This window comes from Sinocyclocheilus anshuiensis, unplaced genomic scaffold (assembly GCF_001515605.1).
Source record: "Sinocyclocheilus anshuiensis isolate Anshui unplaced genomic scaffold, SAMN03320099.WGS_v1.1 scaffold1867, whole genome shotgun sequence".
Lineage (NCBI taxonomy): Eukaryota > Metazoa > Chordata > Actinopteri > Cypriniformes > Cyprinidae > Sinocyclocheilus > Sinocyclocheilus anshuiensis.
The window spans coordinates 335,493-359,257 of record NW_015548298.1 but is presented as its reverse complement, the minus strand read 5'-3'; the positions used below and the strand labels follow the sequence as shown (position 1 = coordinate 359,257).

Sequence of the window (23,765 nt, the reverse complement as noted above, 5' to 3'; positions counted from 1 at the left end):
ACTTGTGGTCTTCATGCTCACTTGAACACTTGGGCCAAATACAGGAAATACGTCATATAAGTAGTCAAGTGCAAAGACCACAAGTGTGATTATTTGGACAAGGCATCAGTTGAACTAAAAACTGAATGAGGAGTCGATTCGCCTTGATGGGATCGACTCTCGATTCCCAAAGCCTCGGAATCGATTCCCAGCCCTAGTTGCACATTCTAAAGGTTTGCGGTTTCAGAACAGTTCACAGTCAATGAATTAGTGATGGGAAGTTCGGATCATTTTACCGACTCTGAAAAATGTTATGTGTTACTTCCCTAACACGTCTACTACTTACGCAAACGTTGATCACACTACAAACAATACAAAACTATAATGCTATAAGAAACAGAAACACACAAACCCCTGGACCTCACTAATTTTCAAAGCCTGGGTACAGCCATGCCAGGGTTGCCAGGTTTTCACAACAAAACCCGCCGAATTGCTACTCAAAAGTAGCCAAATCACGTTCAGGGGGTAAAATACAATTTTTTTGGAGGGGTTCCCCAAACCGCGGACTTGGCAACACTGTAGCGTGCCAACTTGATGCTTCCTCTGAAGACTGCTTAGATGTGTTCGACTTGAATCAGTGCTGCTTAGACCGATCAGTGTGTGTCATCAAAGTACTGCGAGAGCTATAAGAGAGCGGACGTCTCCTTATGCTTTCTCTCGCCGTACTTTGATGTCATATACACCGATCGATCGATCTTCAAGTCGAACACACCCCTTTACTCTCGCGTGTCACGTGACCGAGTGTAATCGCAGCCTCTGCAGTTGAAAAATCACGTTTTTTCTTATCGCAAATGCAATTAATCGTTCAGCCCTAATTGATCTGCTGTTTTTGAATTATGATTTTTGTTATTGACTTTATGGTTTTTATGTTGTAATATGTTGTAGATTGTTGTAAGACTGCATATTTTATCTCCATCTATTTGCTCTTAAGTAGTAAATCATGCACATTTTGAAATAAGAGTCAGCATATTACAGGCTTGTTTATAATTAAAAGTCTTGCATTATGCATAAAAAAATCTGTTATTATTGGTGTTTTGGGTACACAACAAACTGTATCAGGCATTTAAGTCAACAAACTCTTGTAGCTTCTCTTTGGGCTGCCCCATCACAGGAAGGAAAGACAGTTCACCAAATAAAAAGATTCTGTCATTTACTCACCCTCAAGTTGTTCTAAACCTGTATATTTTTATTTCTTCTGCTGCAAACACAAGAAGATATTTTGAAGAATGTGGCTAACAGTAGTTTCAGGTCCCCATTGACTTCCATTATACCAATTTCAGTACATATTGAATGAAGTATTTTGAGCATTTTAAACTTGCAGTTAGCCTGTTTTGCTGATAAGCAGTATTAAGTCCTTGCTAATGTGTGCCCCAGTCTGTTTAATTAAAACTAAAAGATTTTGAGATTGTATTGGTTTGTTTTGAATGGACAAACAGTATTAATTTTATTTGTCCATTCCTTAAAAAGGTCTTAAGAGCCTTATATTTGATTTAAAAAACCTGGATAAAAATGATTACTAATATTTTACAACTTGTACGCATAAGGATACGCAGAGGTAGAGATAACATAACTTCTGCTTTGGCATAGAGTGCATGAACTGAGCACGGGCCTGTACAACCAACCACAAACATATGTCTTTATTACACATCCTTATTTGTGCAAGCCTATATGTAGAATATACTGCATGAAGAACTAAAAGAACAGGAAAAACATAGAACCCAAAGAGAGAGTGAAGCACTAAAGCAAGACAAAGAAATTGGTGTCAGAAAAGAGGCTATCTAGTAAATGCAGACACTGTGCAGTTATACACCTTATACTGAGGAGAATGTCTCTTGCTGTTTAGAATGGGAATATTAGTAGCCAATATCTTTAATGTGTCTAAATATTTCCTTTAACTTAAATTCAGTAACTGTCCCTGTACTCTATTTTTGTTACAGTATCTTGGTTCTCGAGCCCCAGAACCAGTGAAGAAAAAAGTTTTAGAAATGATGTACAGCTGGACTGTGAGTTTACCAGAAGAGACAAAGATTTCTGATGCTTATCAGATGCTTAAGAAACAAGGTAACCTGACATGCAGAGTCCCGATTTGTCATAACTAACATATATTTAACTACATCTCACAGCTGATGCATGTGTGGTCAATAGCTATTCTGACATTGGTACTTTCGTGAGTGCTTTTAAAAGTTATGGTAAACAAACACAATTTGCTTGTGTAAAATCATAACGCTCTCTCATGGGACTCACTGTTTGTCCTATGTTGGTGTTGTGAATGTGTGTTGTGGAGTGTTTGTTTGGTAATACATGAGCTACATTAAGTTTATGCTCTGCATCTCCTTTAGGTATCATTAAACAGGACCCAGACCTTCCTGATGACAAGTCCTGCCCTCCTCCACCGCCCAGGCCCAAAAACGCCATCTTTGAGGATGAGGAGAAATCAAAGGTTGTTGAGATGCTGTTTAGGATGATGATGTTTTATGTTTATTTTCCTATGTCTTTACTCCGTGTACTGTGATTGAAACTTAAAAAGGATTCAGGAGTAAGGTTGGTCAATTTGACCAATTTGTGACAGACACAAAACTATGTTACTATATGTTTGTAAACCATGAGCTAATGAAGTCACATGTGGTTGCCGCAAGCCCTCCGGACGCTCCTTCGTCGAATCCGCTGGCCGCTCCATTCTCAAGCCCACCGGCCTCCGCTCACTCTAGCCCTCTGGCCCGTTCCTCACTCTAGCCCCCGGCCTGTGCTCACTCTAGGCCGCCGTGTGTGACGCTGTGTTTCGTTGTGAAAGCGAAACTACTTTGTTTGGCCTTCCAAAAATGGACACAACTAGAAATCAGTGGTTAAGTTGTATTTACAACACTGTTCCAGAGCACTTCAACCCAAATATTCAGATGTGTGCAGCACATTTTATGGAGGACTGTTTCCTGATCCTGGTAGAGTAGACTACAATGCCGGCTGTTCTGACTCACAGACTGTAAGTATGTTTTTTATATTTAAAGAATTTGCCACTGATGATTCAAACGCGAGTTTTGAGCTGTGTAGAGTAGCACTTGTTGTTTGTCATTTCTCCGATCACAAATGCAGACATGGTTTTATGTTTGCAATGTTTGCGATGCAACGCAACGCATAAAAAGACAGTATAGGGGCATAGAGGAGAAACAATAATGTACAGTATGTGGAAAATAATGTGTTTTTTGAACCTTAAACCGCATAAATATTTCATTACACCAAATACATAAAATAACGTTCTTTTTAGCAGCATCATATGACCCCTTTAAGATGAGTTCAGGTACATAAAGGAGAAATAATTATGACTTCACTTACGTCTGTGCACTCTCTTACTGTTTTTTTTTTTCTTTCTCTTTGATTCAATAGATGTTGTCTCGCCTTCTGAATAGCTCTCACCCTGAGGACCTGCGGGCGGCAAACAAACTCATTAAAGAAATGGTTCAGGAGGTGTGTGTGTGTTAGGGGTGTGAATCGGCACTGGTTTCACGATTCAATTCGATTACGATTATCATGCCAACAATTCAATTCAATTCGATATCACTATTATCATCAAATTTATTTTGTGCATTTTTATTAAATTATATAAGCAGGCTACTTTTTAAAGTAATTACGTTAAATAATTACTTAATATATTAATAATTAATTATTGTTAAGAATTAAAAGTAAATATAGCTTTAAAACATACAAGCAAATATAAAGTAATAAAGGGGGGAAAAGACAATTACAAGTGAAAAACAAAAAGCATTTTCAGTATCTAAGAGTGCTTTAAGCATACGAAAGTTTACAGACAAACATAGTTATGGGTTTTTTCTTTTTTCCTCAGCATAATTGCTGTTTGATTATTACTGACGAGTTCATAGACAGTGGCAGCTTTAATAGGCTGCATTCACACTAATGCACAGATCTGTTTCCACATAGCAGATGGTTTGTCCTGTTCTAAAAACATAACTGACTGTGTTTACATCAATTTCATATCATAAAAGTAGATGCAAGTGCATTTAACCACAGCCGCGATCGAGCTTCAGGACAAACAAACAAAGCGCACATGAGTTTCGTGCATCTAATACATACTGCATTCCAAACGGCAGAAATTAAAGCATATCTAAAGTAAAAGACTAAAATAAAAGTGAGTGGAGGCACAAGCAATACGCACGTGTCTCACAGTGCATATTCTGTGCAATGAAGCCAGCTGCAATTCTCTCTAGCGCGCACACGTGCCATAAGCCAAGCTCAGATTTACATATAACATCATCTTTTTTTAACGTCTTGTTTAACGTCTGCATTATGCATTATGCACTAAATGTATGCATTAAGTGAGAATAAGTCAATGAGCTGTACTTTTTTACTATGTGAGCTCTGACGATCTGCTGTGTGTAATTCATACACTCTGTTTTCAGGATCAGAAGCGTATGGAGAAGGTGTCAAAGAGAGTGAATGCTATTCAGGAAGTAAAGGAGAGTGTTGGGCTTCTCACACAGTTACTGGGAGATTACAGCAAAGAGAGCGGCTCGCATAGCAATGAGGAGCTAATTAAGGTCTCTAACACATATGTTTGCACAACAGCCTGTCACACTCCTGACATGGCAGTAGTGGACTCAGAACTACTACGTCACTCAACACAATCAGAGCATCAAATAGATTTTTCACATAATGAAAGTTGAATATTTATTTTTGTTAAATAATTCTGTATGGTCTTTGTTGTGTCATTGTAGGATCTGTACCAGCGTTGTGAGAAAATGAGACCTACTCTGTTCAGACTAGCGAGTGATACTGAGGACAACGATGAAGCTCTCGGTAAGGCATACAGGCTGAAGGGCAAAACCTGTATTTCCACAAATGGTGTTAAATTCACATTTTGCAACATTGACACTTGTATTGACCTGAATTTAATCAATATTGAACTGACTGAATAATTACATTGTTGCCTTTTGTAGAACTGGTTATAGCTGAATTTAACTCATTTTCAAATTGACTTTACACTGTTATTGATCTGAACTGAACCAACACTGAACTGACTTGAGCTAAATAATGTCATTGTTGTCTTTTAGAGCTGTTTTTCAGCAGTATCTGAATGTCCTCTATAGTTGAGTTTCCGTAATTGATCTCTGGAAGCTTCTTTGACACAGACTTTATTGTATAAAGCACTATAGAAATAAAGGTAACTTGACTCCAAACTGAATTAGTCAGTTTCTGATGCTTTCTTTGTGTTTGTCTTCAGCTGAGATCTTACAGGCAAATGACAGCCTAACACAGGTGATAAATCTGTACAGACAGCTGGTGAAAGGTGAGGAGGTGAATGAAGACACCAGCAGCACTACCAGACTCCCAGGTACAGCACTGATGCCATCCTTGAGCTCAGTGAAGTCTAAAGATATTGAAATATGAAGTGTCTCAGTTTGCTGTAAAATGTATTCTGTGGTTTTTGGCTCATGGGAATTTCTTGTGTAATAGAGTTCCCACTAATGTTGTCTGTTACTTCTGATTGGATACTCTTGGTGTTCATAGGCCGCAGTACCGCTCTCTTGGATCTCACAGGGCTGGATACCTCTCCTTCGGCTCAGTCTTTCTCTGAATTTCCCTCTAAGACACCATCTTCTCAAGAGATGGGCATCAGCCTTTTGGATGATGAGCTCATGTCCCTGGGTAAGAAATCAGTGATGACACTTTGCCATGTAATTCTCTTGATATTATAAGACAATACGTCTTGATGGCACTGGCTGAGGAAGACAGTCTCAGGCCACTGGCCATTTTTCTCTCAAAAGAAGTGGTTTGGTAAACCGTGTTTCAGTAGAAGGTTAACTCTGTAGGAATATTTCAGACTCTTAAGTGTTGTGACCACATACGCGTGTAACTTAATATTATCATGTTTGTTTGTAACTCTGTTTCAGGCTTGACTGAAGTCAATTCTAATCTGGCAATTTCTCAATCTGGAGATGCCATGACATGGAATACTTTTCAGGTGAACACGATAATAATCGGTTACATTTATTTGTGTTGTAATAATGGGATGAGTTCAACAGAGTTCAACAGAGTAATCAACAGATGTTTTAGGGACGTACCAGGATGGTTGACTAGTCATCCACCAAGCAGCTATTTGACTAACTAATCTAGATTAGATTTTTAATTTAATTAACAGTATTTATCGTAGCATGCAGGTCTTATAACATGCCAATAATCTCACGTCTTTTGACAGACTGTTGGGGCAGAATTTTATTTTCTTTACTTGCATCTCAAATTCAAATAATATTCCATGCTAATTGGTGCTTTAATGCTTGCAACTTGTCATAAATGAGAATGCATACTTTTTGCAGTTTTTTAATTAAATTTGATGATTTATCAAGTTGTGAGTTATAATTTGACAGACCTAGCACAAATACAATCTGTTTTTGTTTTGTTTTTCTTGTGCCATGAGTTTTAAGATGGTGTGTCACATTAAAAACAGGCTTTGTGCAATTCAGGATTTATTTAAAGAATGATTTACTTTTAGTTTAGTAAAAAATAGGGATGGGCATTTTTTAGTAATATTGGATTTGAATGTTTTATAAAAAATATTCAGTTATTTGTTTATTTAAATTAAGTTAATGAGAGAGAATTTTTTGTTGCATTTTATGCCTTTTATTTAGATAGGACAGTAGGCTGACAGGAAGCAAAGTGGTTGAGAGAGATGGGGGTGGGATCGGGAAAGGTCCGCGAGCCGGGCGACCGAAGCGCAACAGCGCTACATGAGAGAAGTTTTAAAATAATTAAGATTTTGTCACCATTTCTGTTAGCAGTAAGGCCAGCTGCAGAAAAAAAATTGTAAAATTCTAGTAGTATTTTTCCTTGTCAAATATATAATAATAATAAATAATAATTGCAGATCAGACATTCCACTAGTCATGCAAACCCCTAGTTAAAAACTTAAAAATGCATCTTAAGACTTGTTTTTAGTAGAATGGGAAAGGTAGGTTTTGAACTGTGTGTATCAGTGTGAACACCCCATTAGAAAAAAAAATTGTGGTGAACATGACGTGAAATACATGCCTTTCTTAAGATTGACAAGTCGAACACCCACTGACTATTCGATTATGAAAATGTGTCGATTGTCACATCCATAGTCTCTTAATGACTTGGTTAAATGTCATATGGATCCCTGCTTACCATAACACTTGACCGGTTTTGTTAGTCATCAGAGTCTGTGGATGCAGCTGTTACGCTAGCCCCTGCAGTGCTGTTGCCAGTGGCGAGTGTTACTAAGACGCCTGTTACTGTGCCTGTGGCATCCACTAAATCCCTAGATGAGTTAGACCTGTTGGGTAAGACCCTGCTACAGCAGTCTCTACCCCCAGAAAGTCTTCAAGTCAAATGGTAAATTTCCTTTCTTTTTTTTGTTCATTAATTTAGCAAAGCATATCAAACATAATTTTTTTTAAAGTGCCCCTATTATGGGTAATAAAAGGTTCATATTTTGGTTTTGGGACTGTCCAACAACAGGTTGATATGCATGCAAGGTCAGAAAACGCTTTCATTGTCTTATATGCATTTATTTTTTACCTTACTTGCTCAACGACTCCCAAACGATTCGCTCAACGATACATTTTTCCAAACCCCTACTTTGCGTGATGCTAATCTACGGTGATTGGTCCGATTGGTCTCATTTCCATTTCATCATGCCTGTAATGCCTGATGAAACAGGATTTGTGAGCGCAGTGCTGCTTTGTGTACAGCGTTACCAGGGAAACCGCTATTTTACCGCTCCAAAAGCGGCACCTAGTGTCAAAGAATGAATTTGCATTTTCATTCAGACCAAAGCAAAAAGACCAACAAGTGGGCGGGCAATATGCTAACGTTTCATGTTGACGTCAACATTAAACGGCTTAGGATTCGTTTTAAAAACGACTCGTTTCAATGATTCAGACTCTACTCTGTGTTTTGAGAGACAGTGGGCCTCATTTCCGAAATGAACGTACGACAGAAAATTGGGCGTACGGTCGTTTCAATGCAAAACTTGGAATTTATCAATATGGACGTGAGCGGTGACTACGGTCAAATCTCACGTCTGGTCTCAGCTCGTGTACGCAAGTTTTTGAGTTATAAATACGGTGGAGAATTGTAGATTGACAGCATTTTGTTCATTTTTATATTCCTGACCGTCAAACGAAGCTCATTAGTCGATCGTTAACCAGTAAAATTAGAATGTCTTTTTTTTTTTGTTGTTTTGTACAGGGCTTTAGCTTTATATGTGCGAATAGCAGCATAAACAAGACCATGAGGATTCAATCGTCGCATCATGCACCTGCAGCGCTTCTGTGAAAGGAGAAAAACAGAAATTAAGTCTATAAAAGGAATAAAATAAATAGCACACACAATATATAACAGGCTATAATATAATTAACAGATTAACAAAAGGAGAAAAACACTGTGCAACAAGTATAGGCTACACTAGTTTTTGTGACACCCTTAATGCATTTTATTTCTTTTCTTTATATCTTTATTTGATTTAATCCATCTGATCGCACAGGCACCTCATGCACACACAAACAAATTAGTTATATCGTTGCCTGACATTTCAGCCATTCATCATCGAACTAAAATGTAGTCAACCAAACATAGAAGTTACGTGGTTTATTTGAAAAGGTCTGCTGTAAAATCAGTGTGCAGCGCCCAAACAAACATTTTTGCGCATGTGAAGGATTTTACACGGATATTAGAACATGAGTGAAGTATAAAGCCATGTTTAGGCTACATAATGAATAATAGTTATGCAAACAAATGTTACAAATATGGCAAAAATGGAAACATTTGAATTCTTGTGTTATGAGACAGGCTCGTGAGCCCAATGCCGTTTCAGTTTTGCTTGACATTTGTATGTTGTTTATAATGAATGCCACTATAGCCTAATTTGTGTTTTATTTTATAGTTTATTATATAATTTTATAACTACTTATTTTTCATTCTTGTTCTGTTCTGAATACCATTCAATTTAAAATATTTGTTGTAGAGTGAGGGGAACTAAATAGGCTGTATATATTTACCAGTATTTTAATATACATATATATTACATAAATTATTGTAGCCTAATTGTTTGGAATTACAAGGTTAACGGGTGTTTTTGGAGTAAGATCAATTTCTCTTTCATGAGATTACTTCCTCTTTTTGGCCAGGTTTCGTTTCTCCGTGTCGTGTTTTTAGGGGCGTGATATTCAAATGACGATTGTTTTCTGTCGCCACATTTATCAACGTGCGATCATTCGTAGGATGAGATTGGCGGCATACGAATGTTTCATGAATCACGCGTGAACTCTGTCGTAAGTTGATTTGTGCGCACGGATCTGCGCTCGTTTCTACGTTAGATTGATAAATGAGGCCCAATAACTTTATACACGGTGCACTTTCAGATTTAAAACTTTGCAGGATGTTTTCATTCACTTAGAGCTGTGTTACACACTGCATGAAAGGTAATTTTCAAAAATCCATAATAGGGACACTTTAAGACCTTTGGAATGTATAATTGGAAAATGGTTGCTTGTTAATGTTTGCGTGCAAATGTTTATTGTGAAAACACCTGCAAAATAAATGCAAGATTATCGAAAAGTGTGATTACTATTCATGCTTTAAAAATATATATGGCTACATATCAGTGCAACAGATATGCATCGACACTTCTTAAACAGGGACAAACTACAGTCTCAGTCTAAGCCCACACTACGAGACCTTCAGATTAAGTCTGGAACCAACACTGCTACAACCCCCAGCCCTGTGTTGGCCTTCTCCTCTGAGCCAGGCACTCTCCTGAATTCACAGCTCCCAGCAGGCATCACTCCAGCTTCTACCCCTCAGGATGATTTATCATTGGCGAATGTGACTGTGCCCCTGGAGTCTATCAAACCTAGTAAGTCTTTGAGCAAACTTTAAATTGAGCTGGTCATGCTTTTCTATGCAATTACAACAAAAAGTCTTTAAAAAGTATCAAGATGTCTTGAATTTAGTTTCAGAATTTAAGGCTGGAGAAAATGTTATATATTTATAGTTTGCAAATATCTCACATTTAGGAACAGACAGGATACAGTTCACAGTTAAAAGTGCAGAATATGTAGTGTAGTGACAGTCGTTTCCCCTGCTGCTTGAAGTCTAATGCCATTTATTTTAATGTGTTTTTCTCTAGGTAAAGCCTGCTTTTATTAAGTTCTAAACTTAAAAATACATACTCAAAAATGTTCAAAATCGGTTTTGTAAGATATAAATGAAAAAGCCTTGTAGATATAAACGATGACTGAGCCACATGATCACTTTACCTAAAATATGTCTATTCTTGCGCTTTATTTTCTGTTCAATAGAGAAGTAGCAGTGAATCATTGTATCGTTCACTCAATGTTGTTGCAGCAGTTATCAGCATAAAATAGAACAATATTATCAAAGTTTACGTTTAAGTCTGTTCCTCATAAAGCTATCATATTACTTTTGAAGTCTTGGAAGATGGCAGTCAAGTTATGTGGATCTCTTTTATGGTGCCTTTGTGTTCTATTTGACGCTTGAAGGCCTCAGTACCAATGGGGACTAATTGTATGAAAAAGAGTACAGTTTTTAAAGATGTGCTCTTATGTGTTCCATGGAAGAAAGAAAATTAAATGGTTTGGATTTACATGAGTATGAATAAATATTTAGGTGTCTATACTCTGCAAATTGTGGTGATGTTAATGCTGCTGTTTTGTTGTTTGTTTTAATGTGAGGATGTGTTGTTGACCAAGTTGTTTTTTCCTATCTGTGACAGGTAGCTTGTTACCTGTGACAATCTTTGATAAACACAGCCTTAGAGTTCTGTTCCATTTTGCAAGAGACTCTCCACCAGCCCGGCCAGATGTTTTAGTAGTGATAATTTCAATGTTGTCATCTGCCCCTGTGCCCATCACAAATGTACGATTCCAGGCGGCCGTTCCTAAGGTAACTCTATTTCTCACCCATCCTTAGTGAACCTGTATAGAATTCTGTATTGAGGCTGTATTGTATGTATGTGCAGACTATGAGAGTAAAGCTGCAGCCACCATCGGGATCAGATTTACCTGCCTTCAATCCGTTATTGCCCCCTGCCGCCATTACACAGGTCCTGCTTTTAGCCAACCCTCACAAGGTAAATAAACAGACGTATTCAGGAAATATTATGTAGTAGTTGGGCTGCAGTGGTACATACAGTATATAGTAGATGCAAATATAGGGCTTTCAGTACGGTCCTTAAAATGACAAGAGTAAACCAAATGGGGGGAAAATAAATAAATACATTATTAGCAAAAACTAACAAGCCCAAGTATACTAGAAATACAGGTGCATCTCAATAAATTAGAATGTCATGGAAAAGTTTCAGCAGTCTTCCCCATGATTGTGTAGCCTAGTGAACCAAACTGAGAGACCATTTTGAAGGCTCAGGAAACCTTTGCAGGTGTTTTGAATTGGTTAGCTGATTGGCATGTCACCATATTCTAATTTGTTGAGATAGTGAATTGGTGGGTTTTTGTTAAATGTGAGCCAAAATCAACACAATTAAAAGAACCAAAGACTTAAACTACTTCAGTCTGTGTGCATTGAATTTATTTAATAATACACGAGTTTCACAATTTGAGTTGAATTACTGAAATAAATGAACTTTTCCACGACATTCTAATTTATTGAGATGCACCTGTAATAAGACCCCCACCCAAAACTGTCCATATTTATAAGGTACTGTATGAAAAATTAAAAACCAAGGCCAAAGTCATGTTACATTATCAAATTAATTATTATTCACAGTTTCTAAGTACACACAACAAAATTTGTCTGAGGAAAAAAAATAACATTTTGTTTTGGAAATTGTAAAACTGAAAATTTTAAATAAAAATGTGTATCTGAATCCTCAGATTTAGCGGTGAAAGACTTGTAACTGTGCCACTGTGTTTTTGAATAATTTCAAGATTATTTTTCACTCTACTGTACCAAACTGTGACTCCAATATGGAGGTATGTACTGAAACATGAATTTTGTGTACTGTTGCAGCCCTATGCAAAAATGTGGTTATAATTTGTCGGTAAAGCTTACTAACTGTGATGGTTATGGTTTGTGGCTTATGTCAAGACACGTGTGGCTGTCTTCGTTGCTGATGTGCAGAGATTATCTGATTACACTGCATTTCGTCAAGTTCATACTTTCATACAAGTTTTCTTTCTTTTTGAAGGAGAAGGTGCGTTTGAGATACAAACTGACATTTGATTTGGGACAAGAATCACACGATGAGAGCGGAGATGTAGAGCAGTTCCCTCCACCAGAGTCCTGGGGAAACCTTTAAAGAACAGACTGATTTTCTTCTAATGGCCCTTCTGCGTCCTTATGGCAGTTCATATCCAGACTGTCAATGGCTCTTGCCTTTGGTCCACATCCTTCTATCTTCTCCATAATGTCTGAATGAGTACTGGGAGGAGGCCTTTAAATTAACTAATTTTTAATTCCAGTTGTTCTCCCTTTTTTCAGCTTTGTTTTGTTTTCTGGTATGTCAGGCCCTTTTTGTATGAAGCTTTGAAAGTTAGAGACTTGAGTTTTGTGGTCATTTATGACATTATTTCCATGTGTGAATTGAGATACTGGAGTCTCATTCAGCAGTATGCAGTCTAATGGCATAGAGCAGGTTCAGTTTCTGCACTAATTGTTTCATTTTCATAGTGTTGATTAATAGGTTTTGTTCACTTGCATACATTCTTTCTTATGTGTGTGTGTTTGATTGTATTGTCAGGCTGCATGTGGTTTTAATGGCAACTAAAAAAATCTATTTCTTAGCAAGAAATACTTCAAATTCAAATGGTCTGTATATTACAAATCATACAGCCCCGCTTGTCATTCATTGTAATTTTTTCATCTTAATTTGTGATTGTCCTAAAATTGCCCCATGTGCACTGTACTGCTCTTGAACATCACGCTGATGTCTTCTTTATATTTACCGTACGTGCCTAATCATATTTTTTTTCATGCTAATGTGAATAGACATTTTGTGTTGATGCTTGTTTTTAATTGGCAGTGTAACGGTTTTCCCCTTTTGTTTGTCGAGATTGTCTTTTGTTTTTGTGATTCCCTGATGGTTCCACATGTAATCTGGGCTCTCTCAATGCAGTAGTTTAATGAATACTTTCACCTTTACCATTCCTATGTGAGATAATTGAAGAATTCTGTACTCAAGATGATAACACAGGTCATTTAAATAACGGTACTTCGGTTACAAGTGGAATCAGGATGCTCCTGCATCGGAATTTCTGTAGACAGGAATTGAAATCACTGTGTTCCAAAATTAAACCATTCTAGTTTGTGTCACTCCTTACAGTTAAAGGTCTGTGATGAAGTCAGTTGCATTCCAATCATTAATGTCCTTCCAACATGAAGTGTAAATATCGGTATTGCTATTATGTACATTTGCCAAAAATTAATAGAGACTAAACATATGGAGAAGTGAATGTAGTGCAAATATGTATTTAAGGGAAATAAAGTTATTCATTTTCTCTGGGGTGTTAAAATGTGTTTTCATTTTTTGTTCATTTTTTTTTTTTATCTTTGATTTAACAACAGCTGAATGAGGTAATAATCTTAATAATTAATGACAGTGATCTGAATTGAACTCTTTTATTAAAATCTGTAAAACAGTGATTATACAAAAAGAATTGATAATTATTTCCAGGTCCCTTCAAATCAGAGAGGAGGTGGTGTTAACAAATTTGATTCCACCGAGTCTGTTCAGGATCCCAAGGGGTAGGTAGCTGTAGCATACTAAGTGCTTAATGGTATGCTAAGGTAAGATGCAGAGAAGTTAGCTTTCTGTAAGTTACCTACAAAAAAAAGAAAGCTCTCCGTCTGAATCATTCTGCAAGTGTGAGACTGATGCCACTGGAGGATGGAAATCAATTAAGTATTTAAAACATCAATAATTATTAATAAGTACTGACCAACTGTAATCAAAAGATGAACTATTTTATTTGGGAAAATACACAAGAAAGTCAAGATAACTAAAGATTTTTCCTAACTGGTTTCACTTTAGGGACCAGATTTGATAACCACAGAACTAAAAAGCATTGTATTGGACGACAAGCACTTCACTCAAGACCCTGGAACACTGGCTTGATTAAATGCAAAGCCATCCTTTTCTACGACAACACAATGGAAAATAAAGAGAGTACACCATGTATTACACAGCTATATTCAAAAGTTCAGACTGGAAACGGCAGGTTACTATTACAACAAGAAGAAGAAAAATTGAAAAGGCAGCAAAGCCTCTGGATGCTACTTTCGAGGAGGAGGAGGAGGAAGGGGTGGTGGTGGTGGTGAGGCAAATGGGTATGGCCCAGGACCCATGAACCCCATGATAGGCTGTGGTGGAGGAGGGAACGGCTGTGCCATGAGTGGTTGCGGACCCGGCCCAGGCTGAGGAGGAGTTGGTGGAGGTGCTCCAAACAGACCTTGGGGAGGTCCAGCCTGATCTTGCCCTCCTGCACCCCCACCTGGATGTGAGCCTCCCCCTCTGGAGCCATACTGCCCCCCTCCTCCACCCCCACAGCTCTGGTATTGGTCACCTCCTCCACTGTTGTAGGAGGGTCCTGAGTTGTAGTTGTTTCGTCCATCCCTGCTGCGGCCAGAAGAAGACATATGGTCGTCACGGCTGCTCCCACCTGACCTTGCATCACGGCTCATGTTGTTGCTGCGGCTGCCCTTGTTACTTCCAGTTACAGAGAGCATACGGCGATCGCATTCATCCTGGTACATCAGGTTGGGGTTATTTGAGCCCGAGTTGTCGCCACGATAGTGCATCCTTCCACCTACAGAAGTAACCAGTGAGAGTCCAGGGCTTAGGCTTGTAATAAGAAATTTTGAAATGTACAAAAAATAAATAAATACCTCCAAAAGATGTCCGACTAGCCTGGAAATGTAGTTTTTCACTCAAAGGACATAATAAAAACTGAAATATGCATGCCCAACTATAGCTCATTTTAAAACTCACCTCCACCTCCCCCACGGCCTGTGTCCACCAGCTGCAGAAGTTTGGAGTTGATGGCCTGTCTAGCCTCCTCAAGAACCCGGACCAAATCACGAGCCTGCCGAAGGTTCCCAGGGGTGAAGAAGGTATAGGCTGTTCCTTTGTTGGTGCTGCGGGCTGTCCGCCCAATGCGATGAACATAATCCTCCGAGGAGTTTGGATAGTCATAGTTGATGACAAATTTAACATCCTCCACATCTTCATGGGACCAAGGTTAAGACATTTATGGAGGAAGAAAAAATGAAAATTAGAAAGTGTGGTAGTAGACAGAAGGAATGGACCATTGCCTAGTTCACTGCGACAACAACAGTGGAATTATTCAGTCATCTGGGTTTGGGATCTCTTTGGGAGCTCTGAATTGTCTTTTAGTTCTAAAGTTATCCAATGATATGAATACACTTTAAAATGTCTGAAAGAGTATTTTTGTATGCTGTCTCATCAGCAGTCAGAAATATACAGGTCTTAATTGTATAATAAATAGCGATGCACCAAAATGATTTTTTTTTTTCTAAAACAAAATAATTCTCAACATTTTTTCTCCCTTTTTTCAGATGAGCTATGGATATTGAATGACTTTTTCTGAGGTAAAAGTTAGATACTTTGTAACGGCCAATCCAGAATTTGAGGTAAAAACAGAAATGTAAGCTAGTTGAAACACTGAATGAGCAATTACATAAGACATGACACATTTCAGTAAATTTCAGCAGTCAGTCACAACATTTATTATCTGAATTTCATTACAAAATCGACAAAATCTGAAAGCTCAGTCTTTGTTTTCATATCAAAAGTAACAAAGCACAAAGCTTATTGTGAATATTGGATAATAGGCACAATACAAATAATGTTTAAGTAAAGTTTTGTTAATGCGTTAACTGAAAACAGCATAAACTAAGAGATCTTGGTTCATCAAAATGAAGACTGATTAAAAACTAAAAAAAAATCCACAGCTCACGTGTACATGTTGTAACTTATCTATATTGTACACATAGTAGACACCAACAGTCAAACTGCAGCATTGAAGAGGCGCTACTTAAATGTCACTGTTTTGGTCAATGATTTCGGGCCTCCAAAAATATTTTTGTTTGCATCACTATATTAATCATTCAGAAAAAGGTTTGCCTTAAAGTCAACTTAAAGACAGTGTCTCACTGGCCGATTTTTCAGTCAATTTCCAAAGGAGAAACTGTGATGAAGCATCAAGTCCTTGCTGCGACTTGATGACTAGAAGTCAACTTTAGTCTTGTTCAAAATTATCATTCAGGCGGTGGTTGGAGATGCTTGTGGACATAGCAGTGAGTTTCTGAAGTGCTGACAAACCACAGTCCTGCTAGGATCTGATCCAAACGTTTTCCTCAACAGCTACAGCTGTTTAATCCTGCTGCTTAGTTAAGGCTACACAGGAGAATCACTCGCCTCACTTTTTTACTTTGGTTTTTGAACCTTTGTAAGGTTCCAAAGAATGTGGGATTCCTTTCCTACATTTATCACTCTGCTTGCAGTGTGTACACCCCCACTTGTCAGGAAAGTGATCCCTGACACAATTTGACAAACCATACAATTTAGGACGGTGTTCATCAGCAGCAAACCGTACCGAAGTTCACATGAACTATTTCCCGAGTTTGGAAAACACTGTTCACATCATCCAAATGCAACAACAACCAAACAGAAGAGACCAAAATCCATTTTCAGTCGGCTAGTGAGACTCCGCCTTAAGCAGACAGACACTATAAAGTAAAATAAATGACAAAACTTTAGACTTTGTCGACTTGATACTTACCTATTCCATAGATAAACAGCTTATTTAATCTCAAATACACTAACAATATGATTCAGTTTATATGAAAACTAATTGTGTCAAGCAACACTTGAGGTGGTATTAAAGGGTTAGTTCACCCAAAAATGAAAATTATGTCAATAATTACTCTCATGTGATATCACGGATATGCTGTTTCCGCTCAGATCAAATCACAACAACGTAGGAAACAGATCCGGCGTGATGCAGCTGACACAGAACAGCATACGTCGTTTACGTCCAGCTGATACCCTCCAAAATGGCACCAGGGTGATGCGGAGGAGACGAATTGTTGAATAAAGTCGTTTTTTTTTTTCTTTTGCGCACAAAAAGTATTCTCGTAGCTTCGTATAATTACGGTTGAACCACTGATGTCACATGGATTATTTTACAGATCTCCTTGCTACGTTTCTGGACTTGGGAACATTTCAGTTGCGTTGCTGTCTATGCAGGGTCAGACAGCTCTCAGATTCCATCAAAAATATCTTAATTTGTGTTCCGAAGATGAACAAAGGTCTTACGGGTTTGAAACGACATGAGGGTGAGTAATTAATGACAATTTTCATTTTTGGGTGAACTAACACTTTAAAGATGAGAATGTCAGGAGTTTGTTAAACAAATGTGATTTTTCTTTTTTCTGGACACAACATCTTAAAAGTCTGTTTCTCATTACAGTTCAAAAGGGGCTCTAACAACACTGCTATTGACCCTAAAAGAAAACAGTCTCCTTTTAGAAAGTGATGATGATAGATAATATTATTTTAGAAATCTAAATAAAAATGCAATGTGCTAAATAAAGTCATATACAGTACAATAATGGTCTAATATACCATGGCACTTACCACACACGTTTAAACATACTTAAAGGACATTTGCCACACTATGGAAACAGTTCTCATGAACAGGGCAGTGACTAGGGCATGATCAGGTACTTACCCTAGGTTAGGTTACTCTTGGCTGGGATCAGTCCTGGGTCCTGTGGAGCGGCCCAAGAGGAAGAGGTTAATGTGGGCTCACGCGCTGAGCTGCCCCCCCTTCACCCTCGGCCCTGTCCCAGCAACGCCAGGCGGGAGCAGAACCGGCTCTGCCCCAGTTCTCTCTCTCTCGCTGGGTTGCAGGGCCTCCACAAACTGGACCGGACTGTATCCAGCACCCTTAACTTTCTCTCTCCCTCTCTCTCAATCACTCCGTGGCCATTCGGCCCCAGATCTATCTTAGGGGCAGACTTTCCTGGAATCTAACAGAGCTCTGAGGGGCCATAATATCCTTTGAGACTTCTTTAACGGCCAATCCAGAGTTTGTTTGAGGTAAAAATGTTTTTAAAAAAAGTAAGCTTGTTGATGCCACTAGCCCTTAAGACTACAGATAAATATGGGAACAGCTGAGGGAGTCTATCCATAACAAGACCTGTGCTAGTGTCTGATAGAGCTCTGGTTACATGGTAGAGGGAGGCCACTGTGTCAAATTAGCACAGCATGCCTGGGCTGCCAGTTAGAAAGTCAAAAATCCTGAAGGGGAAAAAGAACAATAATAGTGTAAGACCCTCTGGCATAACCCAAACAAAACAAAATAGCAATATCTAATATCTGGGTTAACAATGATCTCAAAAATATGAATGATTAAAAAAAAAAAAGGTTAATAAATTAAACAAAATATTTCTGAGGGAAAAAAATAATCAATAAAAGTTCTGACCAACTGTATTATGACCATGACTATTGATTAACATCTTGCTAAATAACTGGACACGTGTACACATTTGTTCAGGAAGAGACTGGCATTAGGACCCAGGGAAGAGGAGGGAAGGATAGCAGCTCCCCTAGATCCGTGCTAGGGTCAACAGCGAGCCGGTGAGCCCCACGTGCGTGAGGATTTTACATTAGTAACAAGAAACAGACAGCACACCTTTAACATCTTTGGAACAGCTTGTGGATGTGGAAACTGACAACGCATCCCTCCAATCAGTCACCGTCAGCCCAGTCATTTTTATAATTAAATGTGAACCCGACAATTAATAAATAAAAATGTATATTGCTCAAAACAAGAGAAGGCATGGAAGAAAAGCTAAGAGAGGAAAGGATAGGGTGAAGTGAAGAGAGGGGGGAAAAAAAAAAAAGTTGCCGAAGGTAAAAATATCCAACCAAATGATTATAAAATGTACTGTACGTGATGTTTTTCCAACTGTAAGTGAAAGAAAGCATTAAAGTCCATACAAAGAGAATGCAAAACAACGGCAAGTAAAATTCAGGTGATTATTTTAAATTTAAGCACCATGCATTAAAAACTTCTGTTCCTAATGTCTATCCTCTAAACAAAGACTAACTAAAGTCTGACAAATCTTAAGCCCAAAGTATACTTCACTTGTCCGCATTTTGCACCATTTTGTGGACAGTCTATGTGACATAATTTTTGTCCTCAACACAGCCCACTGATGTCCACGAATACTGTGCAGACTTGTGCGCGGACAACAGCCAATGTACAAGTGATTTGAGTGATTAAAACGAAAGATTCACTAGTGGAAGGCTTGAATGCTCAACTATGCATGAGATGGAGTAGAATGTGGAAAATGAAGTATACCAGAGCCTTTTAAGCACATGTAATACAGTGTTCTTCTCACTCTGTTCATCAAGCCGGAGCTAAACAAAAGTAAAAGGGGTATTCAAACTGATAGTGATTAAATCACAAGATGTGGGCTGTCTCTGAGTCTATGGGCTGTTGGTTGCTAGTGAGTGTTCCTACTTGACTAATGACTATCCAACTGTATCAGGTGGTGGATCACAGCTAAGTTTTTACAAGGATTCACAGCTCATTTTTATGAAGTTGAGGCCCACTCAACTGTTGCATCACCAAAGATCACATTGGTGGAAACTAGTGGTCGACCAATATATTGGCCGATATTTGGCATTTTTCAAATATCGGCATCGGCCGATGTGTTCGAGACGGGACTTTTATTTTGACGGCGCTGAGAAAGGCAGCACCTGAGCACACAGTGCTCAAAATCTCCCTCTTGTTCGCTGTTGTCGTTCAGTTCTGTCTAATATGGATAGAAGTCTATCTAATAATCAGACAGAACTGTTAAACAAAGGAATTAAAATGTATACAAAAAAGTATTATAACGATTGCTTTAATATTATTAGTAATAGAAAGACAAACATTATAATACTTTCTAATTTGCCGTCAGCATTCAGCAAATACGCATTTATATCATTTAAACAAATCTTTGAATGACTAATGAACATTTAATTTCACAAACCTTGCAAACTTAGTCGGATCCAGTTGTGAAATCTTGTGAAGTGTGCATGTGACCTGCATGATCACGTGTTCTCTGGGTGACAGTCGGTCCGTGCGAATTGAATGCTGACAGGAGGAGAGTTCAGCTTGACTGGAGATGTGCGATCGACAAACTTTAAACTAAGTTAGTGATTTCAAATTATGCTGCGCTTTATGCATTTGCCCACTGTCATATTCATGTCATTTTCATTGCGTGCTGTATGTAAAATGAGTGTTACCTTGGCTTTATTTGAAAAAAAATATATATATATTCCCAATGCACACAAACTTCCCAGAATACTGAGTGCCCTGTTGATTACAGTGTTTACTTCCTTTTTAATTAGATTTTTATTAAATATTTATTTGTGAAAAATGCTTTGTCTTCTAAAGTATAAGTATGTTTATTTTACACAATTATTTTTAATCCATTTTCAAATGATTTCAGATTTCTTAGATTTCAGAAAATTAAATTATATCGGCTTTATATCTGCCATCGGCCTCCCTGCTTTCCAAGATATCGGAACCGGTAGTCAAAAAACCCATATTGGTCGACCACTAGTGGAAACTACAAACTTTGAAAATGAATGAGCCATTGCAAATAGTTTTCAGTGAAAACACCCCTTCACCTTTTCAAAGGTAGGTTTTAAATTCCCCCAATGTTCTCTTAGACTGAGGAATGGACCATGTTTCATCGATATGTTACTGATACATTGTTCTTCATATATGACGTTGGGGTGCTTAATTGCACTGTCAATATTCATCATAGTACTTTAGTGATCATTTAGGTGTCTGTAACTAACTTATAAACACTGTTTGATTAGTTGATTGCAGGGTGCAAACACATAAGTGGTCAAAGAGGTGAGACAATTACATAGAAGACATGTTTCATCTGAAATTTTTGTGAAAGAATAAGTTTCAAACACATTTGAATCAGTTTTTATGATTTTGCGATTCTAGGGTTAAAGCTATGAAAGTCAAACCTTATAGCACAAATCAAGAAAGTGACCAATTTTGATTGCAAAACAACAAACTTCTCCAAAAAGATGAGCAGTTTGCATCCCTGTGTTTGTGGAAATGACATCTGCTTAACCAGTGTCTCTCTCTGTTGGCACAAAAAATGTAGATGTCGTCAGCTAAAATTTTAAAACTAAAAATATGTGACTATGTATCAATGTTATAGTTGTCAGTGTGTTCTCTATACTGTCTGAATTATTTAGCGGATATCAAAACAGAAATGGTTCTGATTAAGTATGAAGTAAGATGCGTGTTAAATATCGCATGCGATTAATCGTGCAGCCCTAATCAGAACATACCCAGACCCCTTGAGGCAACGTCAGTAGCAATCAAAATTGGAGCTTTTCCACTGCGGAACTCTGGAAATACAAGGTGCAACACAATGAGAACAGGCAGGCCAAATTGTGACAGCCTTCTTTAATAAAATATGAAGCTTAAAAACTTTACCTGATAGTACCCAGTCTCTCTCTGGTTGGCTCTTGTCACCATGAATACACATTGCAGGCCACCTGGATAAAGACACAACATACATTACATCAGCATTTTATATGATTTTTATAAAAAAAATTATTTTATTTTTTTTTAATATGAGGGATTATAAAGATCTGTCTCACCCATCTCTTCGCATCCTCCGAGTAAGTTCATCACAACGTTTCTTTGTCTCGACAAAGATGATGGTTTTGTTCTCCTTTTCAGCCATGATTTCCTCCATCAGCTGAATCAGCCTTAAAGCACAAAAAAAATTCTTTGAAATATTTTCATCTTGATCTGTACAGGCAAACGGGAAATTAAACCAATACAAAATCACAATACCTGAATAAATTAAATCTCAAAATGTCATATCCAATACTTTATTAGAGACATGATTGGTAAATCAGCTTACTTGTTGTCTTTCTCATTCTCCATGCAGACATCCACTATCTGCAGGATGTTGTGGTTTGCGCTCAATTCTAGAGCTCCTATATTGATTTGGACATAGTCATAGAGAAAATCTTCAGCCAGCTGACGAACTTCTTTAGGCCAGGTAGCACTCCACATGAGAGTCTGTCTTATATATATAGATTATGGGCAGCAAGAACATGTATTTAATTTTAACATTCATGAACTGTCAAATACTGTACTGTACTTACTCTAATTTGGTCAACAATTTTGCGGATTTGAGGTTCAAATCCCATGTCCAACATACGATCAGCCTCATCCAGCACCAAGTAGGTGCAACGGCGCAGGTTGGTTTTTCCTGCCTCCAGGAAATCGATTAGACGGCCAGGTGTGGCAATGCAGATTTCAACACCTTCAGGAAGTCAAACAATGTTTATTTAAAAAAAAGCTCTTAAGTGTTGCTGGTCAATTAATTCGAAAATGATCACAGTTCCTATTACACTTGTTCAGAAAGAGGGTTGAGAACCACAGCTCTATCCACCTTTTTCCTAGATCCCATGACACTTTGCACGATTTATGGGAGTAACTTCCATTAAAATGTTGACAATCAGCAACTGCCAATGAACTTGTTTAAAGGTTCGTTTTATGAATTAACAACAGACTTAGAATTTCCAAAATATAATTTTCTAAAACGGGTATAATGAGGTGATGTTATTCTCCTCAAACCTTTATCATTAAACAGAAAAAAACGAAAAGCAGACCAAGACTAACCCCAAAAGCTCAGATTAGTCTTTCTACAGCAAGATTACAGATGTCTTAAATATTATTGTAGTAATATATTTAAGTCTATATTTAGTGCATTCCAGTAAATTATTCATGGGATATCATTTATTAAATTGGGAGAGCAGACCGAGCAGAACTTTATTTTCTAGAAGGATGAAAAAAAGAAAATGTACAGCTAGGGCTGGACGATATGGCCAAAATTTATATCACGATATATTTCTTAATTTCGGTCGATACGATATAATTCCGATATTGATATGAACACTATTTATCTGAAATAAAAATCTTTTGTCTCAAGTCTCAAGTCTCAAGTCTGCTTTATTGTCAATTCTTCCACATGTACAGCACATACACACAGAGAATTGAAATTGCGTTACTCTCAGACCCTTAGTGCATACAGATAACACTAACAGTAGAACATAAATACAGATAGATACAGATTTAAATATAAAATACAACTATACAATTATACAAATAAGGTAAAATGTAAAAAAATATAAAATCATATCACCGTTATTGAAAAAAATTATATCGCGATACATATTGATATTGAATTATTGTCCAGCCCTATGTACAGCTCATTTGGCCAAACTGACCAGGTGTGCTATTTTTACTGGCAAAGGCTTTAAGTAAGTACATTTAGTCCCGGTCCACATGCCGCTACGTCACGTAACAGCAACAAAAACATGAGCAAACACTGAACAATTATGTTTTTATTAACTAACATTAAAGGAACACTACACTATTTTTGAAAATAGGCTCATTTTCCAACTCCCCTAGAGTTAAACAGTTGTGTTTTACCGTTTTCGAATCCATTCAGCTGAGCTAGGTAGCACTTTTAGCTGTAGCTTAGCATAGATCATTGAATCTGATTAGACCGTTAGTATCTCACTCAAAAATGACCAAAGAGTTTCTATATTTTTCCTATTTAAAACTTGACTCTTCTGTAGTTACATCGTGTAC

General features: G+C 37.7%; 2 protein-coding genes across 3 annotated transcripts in view; one reads left to right on the top strand and one right to left on the bottom strand.

Annotated features, from left to right (window-relative positions):
- The window catches only part of LOC107656124 (ADP-ribosylation factor-binding protein GGA1-like), a 23,113-nt gene extending 9,572 nt beyond the window's left edge, over positions 1–13,541 (top strand). The window contains exons 5-18 of one of the 2 annotated variants that reach the window (XM_016443838.1): positions 1,977–2,100; positions 2,379–2,479; positions 3,418–3,498; positions 4,449–4,586; positions 4,764–4,845; positions 5,270–5,380; positions 5,557–5,694; positions 5,940–6,010; positions 7,217–7,398; positions 9,705–9,922; positions 10,802–10,971; positions 11,048–11,158; positions 11,991–12,017; positions 12,233–13,541. In XM_016443838.1, the coding sequence (XP_016299324.1) occupies positions 1,977–2,100; positions 2,379–2,479; positions 3,418–3,498; positions 4,449–4,586; positions 4,764–4,845; positions 5,270–5,380; positions 5,557–5,694; positions 5,940–6,010; positions 7,217–7,398; positions 9,705–9,922; positions 10,802–10,971; positions 11,048–11,158; positions 11,991–12,017; positions 12,233–12,343 (1,665 nt within the window). In that variant the 3' untranslated portion in view covers positions 12,344–13,541. The remainder of the gene's footprint in view (positions 1–1,976; positions 2,101–2,378; positions 2,480–3,417; positions 3,499–4,448; positions 4,587–4,763; positions 4,846–5,269; positions 5,381–5,556; positions 5,695–5,939; positions 6,011–7,216; positions 7,399–9,704; positions 9,923–10,801; positions 10,972–11,047; positions 11,159–11,990; positions 12,018–12,232) is intronic. The other variant, XM_016443839.1, reaches the window with a different exon arrangement.
- Positions 13,542–13,718: 177 nt separating this feature from the next.
- The window catches only part of LOC107656125 (probable ATP-dependent RNA helicase DDX17), a 15,818-nt gene continuing 5,771 nt past the window's right edge, over positions 13,719–23,765 (bottom strand). Inside the window, exons 7-13 of the mRNA XM_016443841.1 lie at positions 22,257–22,431; positions 22,024–22,188; positions 21,755–21,865; positions 21,588–21,649; positions 21,440–21,499; positions 15,032–15,265; positions 13,719–14,849 (exon numbers count right to left, since the gene is read on the bottom strand). Coding sequence (XP_016299327.1) covers positions 14,317–14,849; positions 15,032–15,265; positions 21,440–21,499; positions 21,588–21,649; positions 21,755–21,865; positions 22,024–22,188; positions 22,257–22,431 — 1,340 coding nt within the window. The 3' untranslated portion in view covers positions 13,719–14,316. The remainder of the gene's footprint in view (positions 14,850–15,031; positions 15,266–21,439; positions 21,500–21,587; positions 21,650–21,754; positions 21,866–22,023; positions 22,189–22,256; positions 22,432–23,765) is intronic.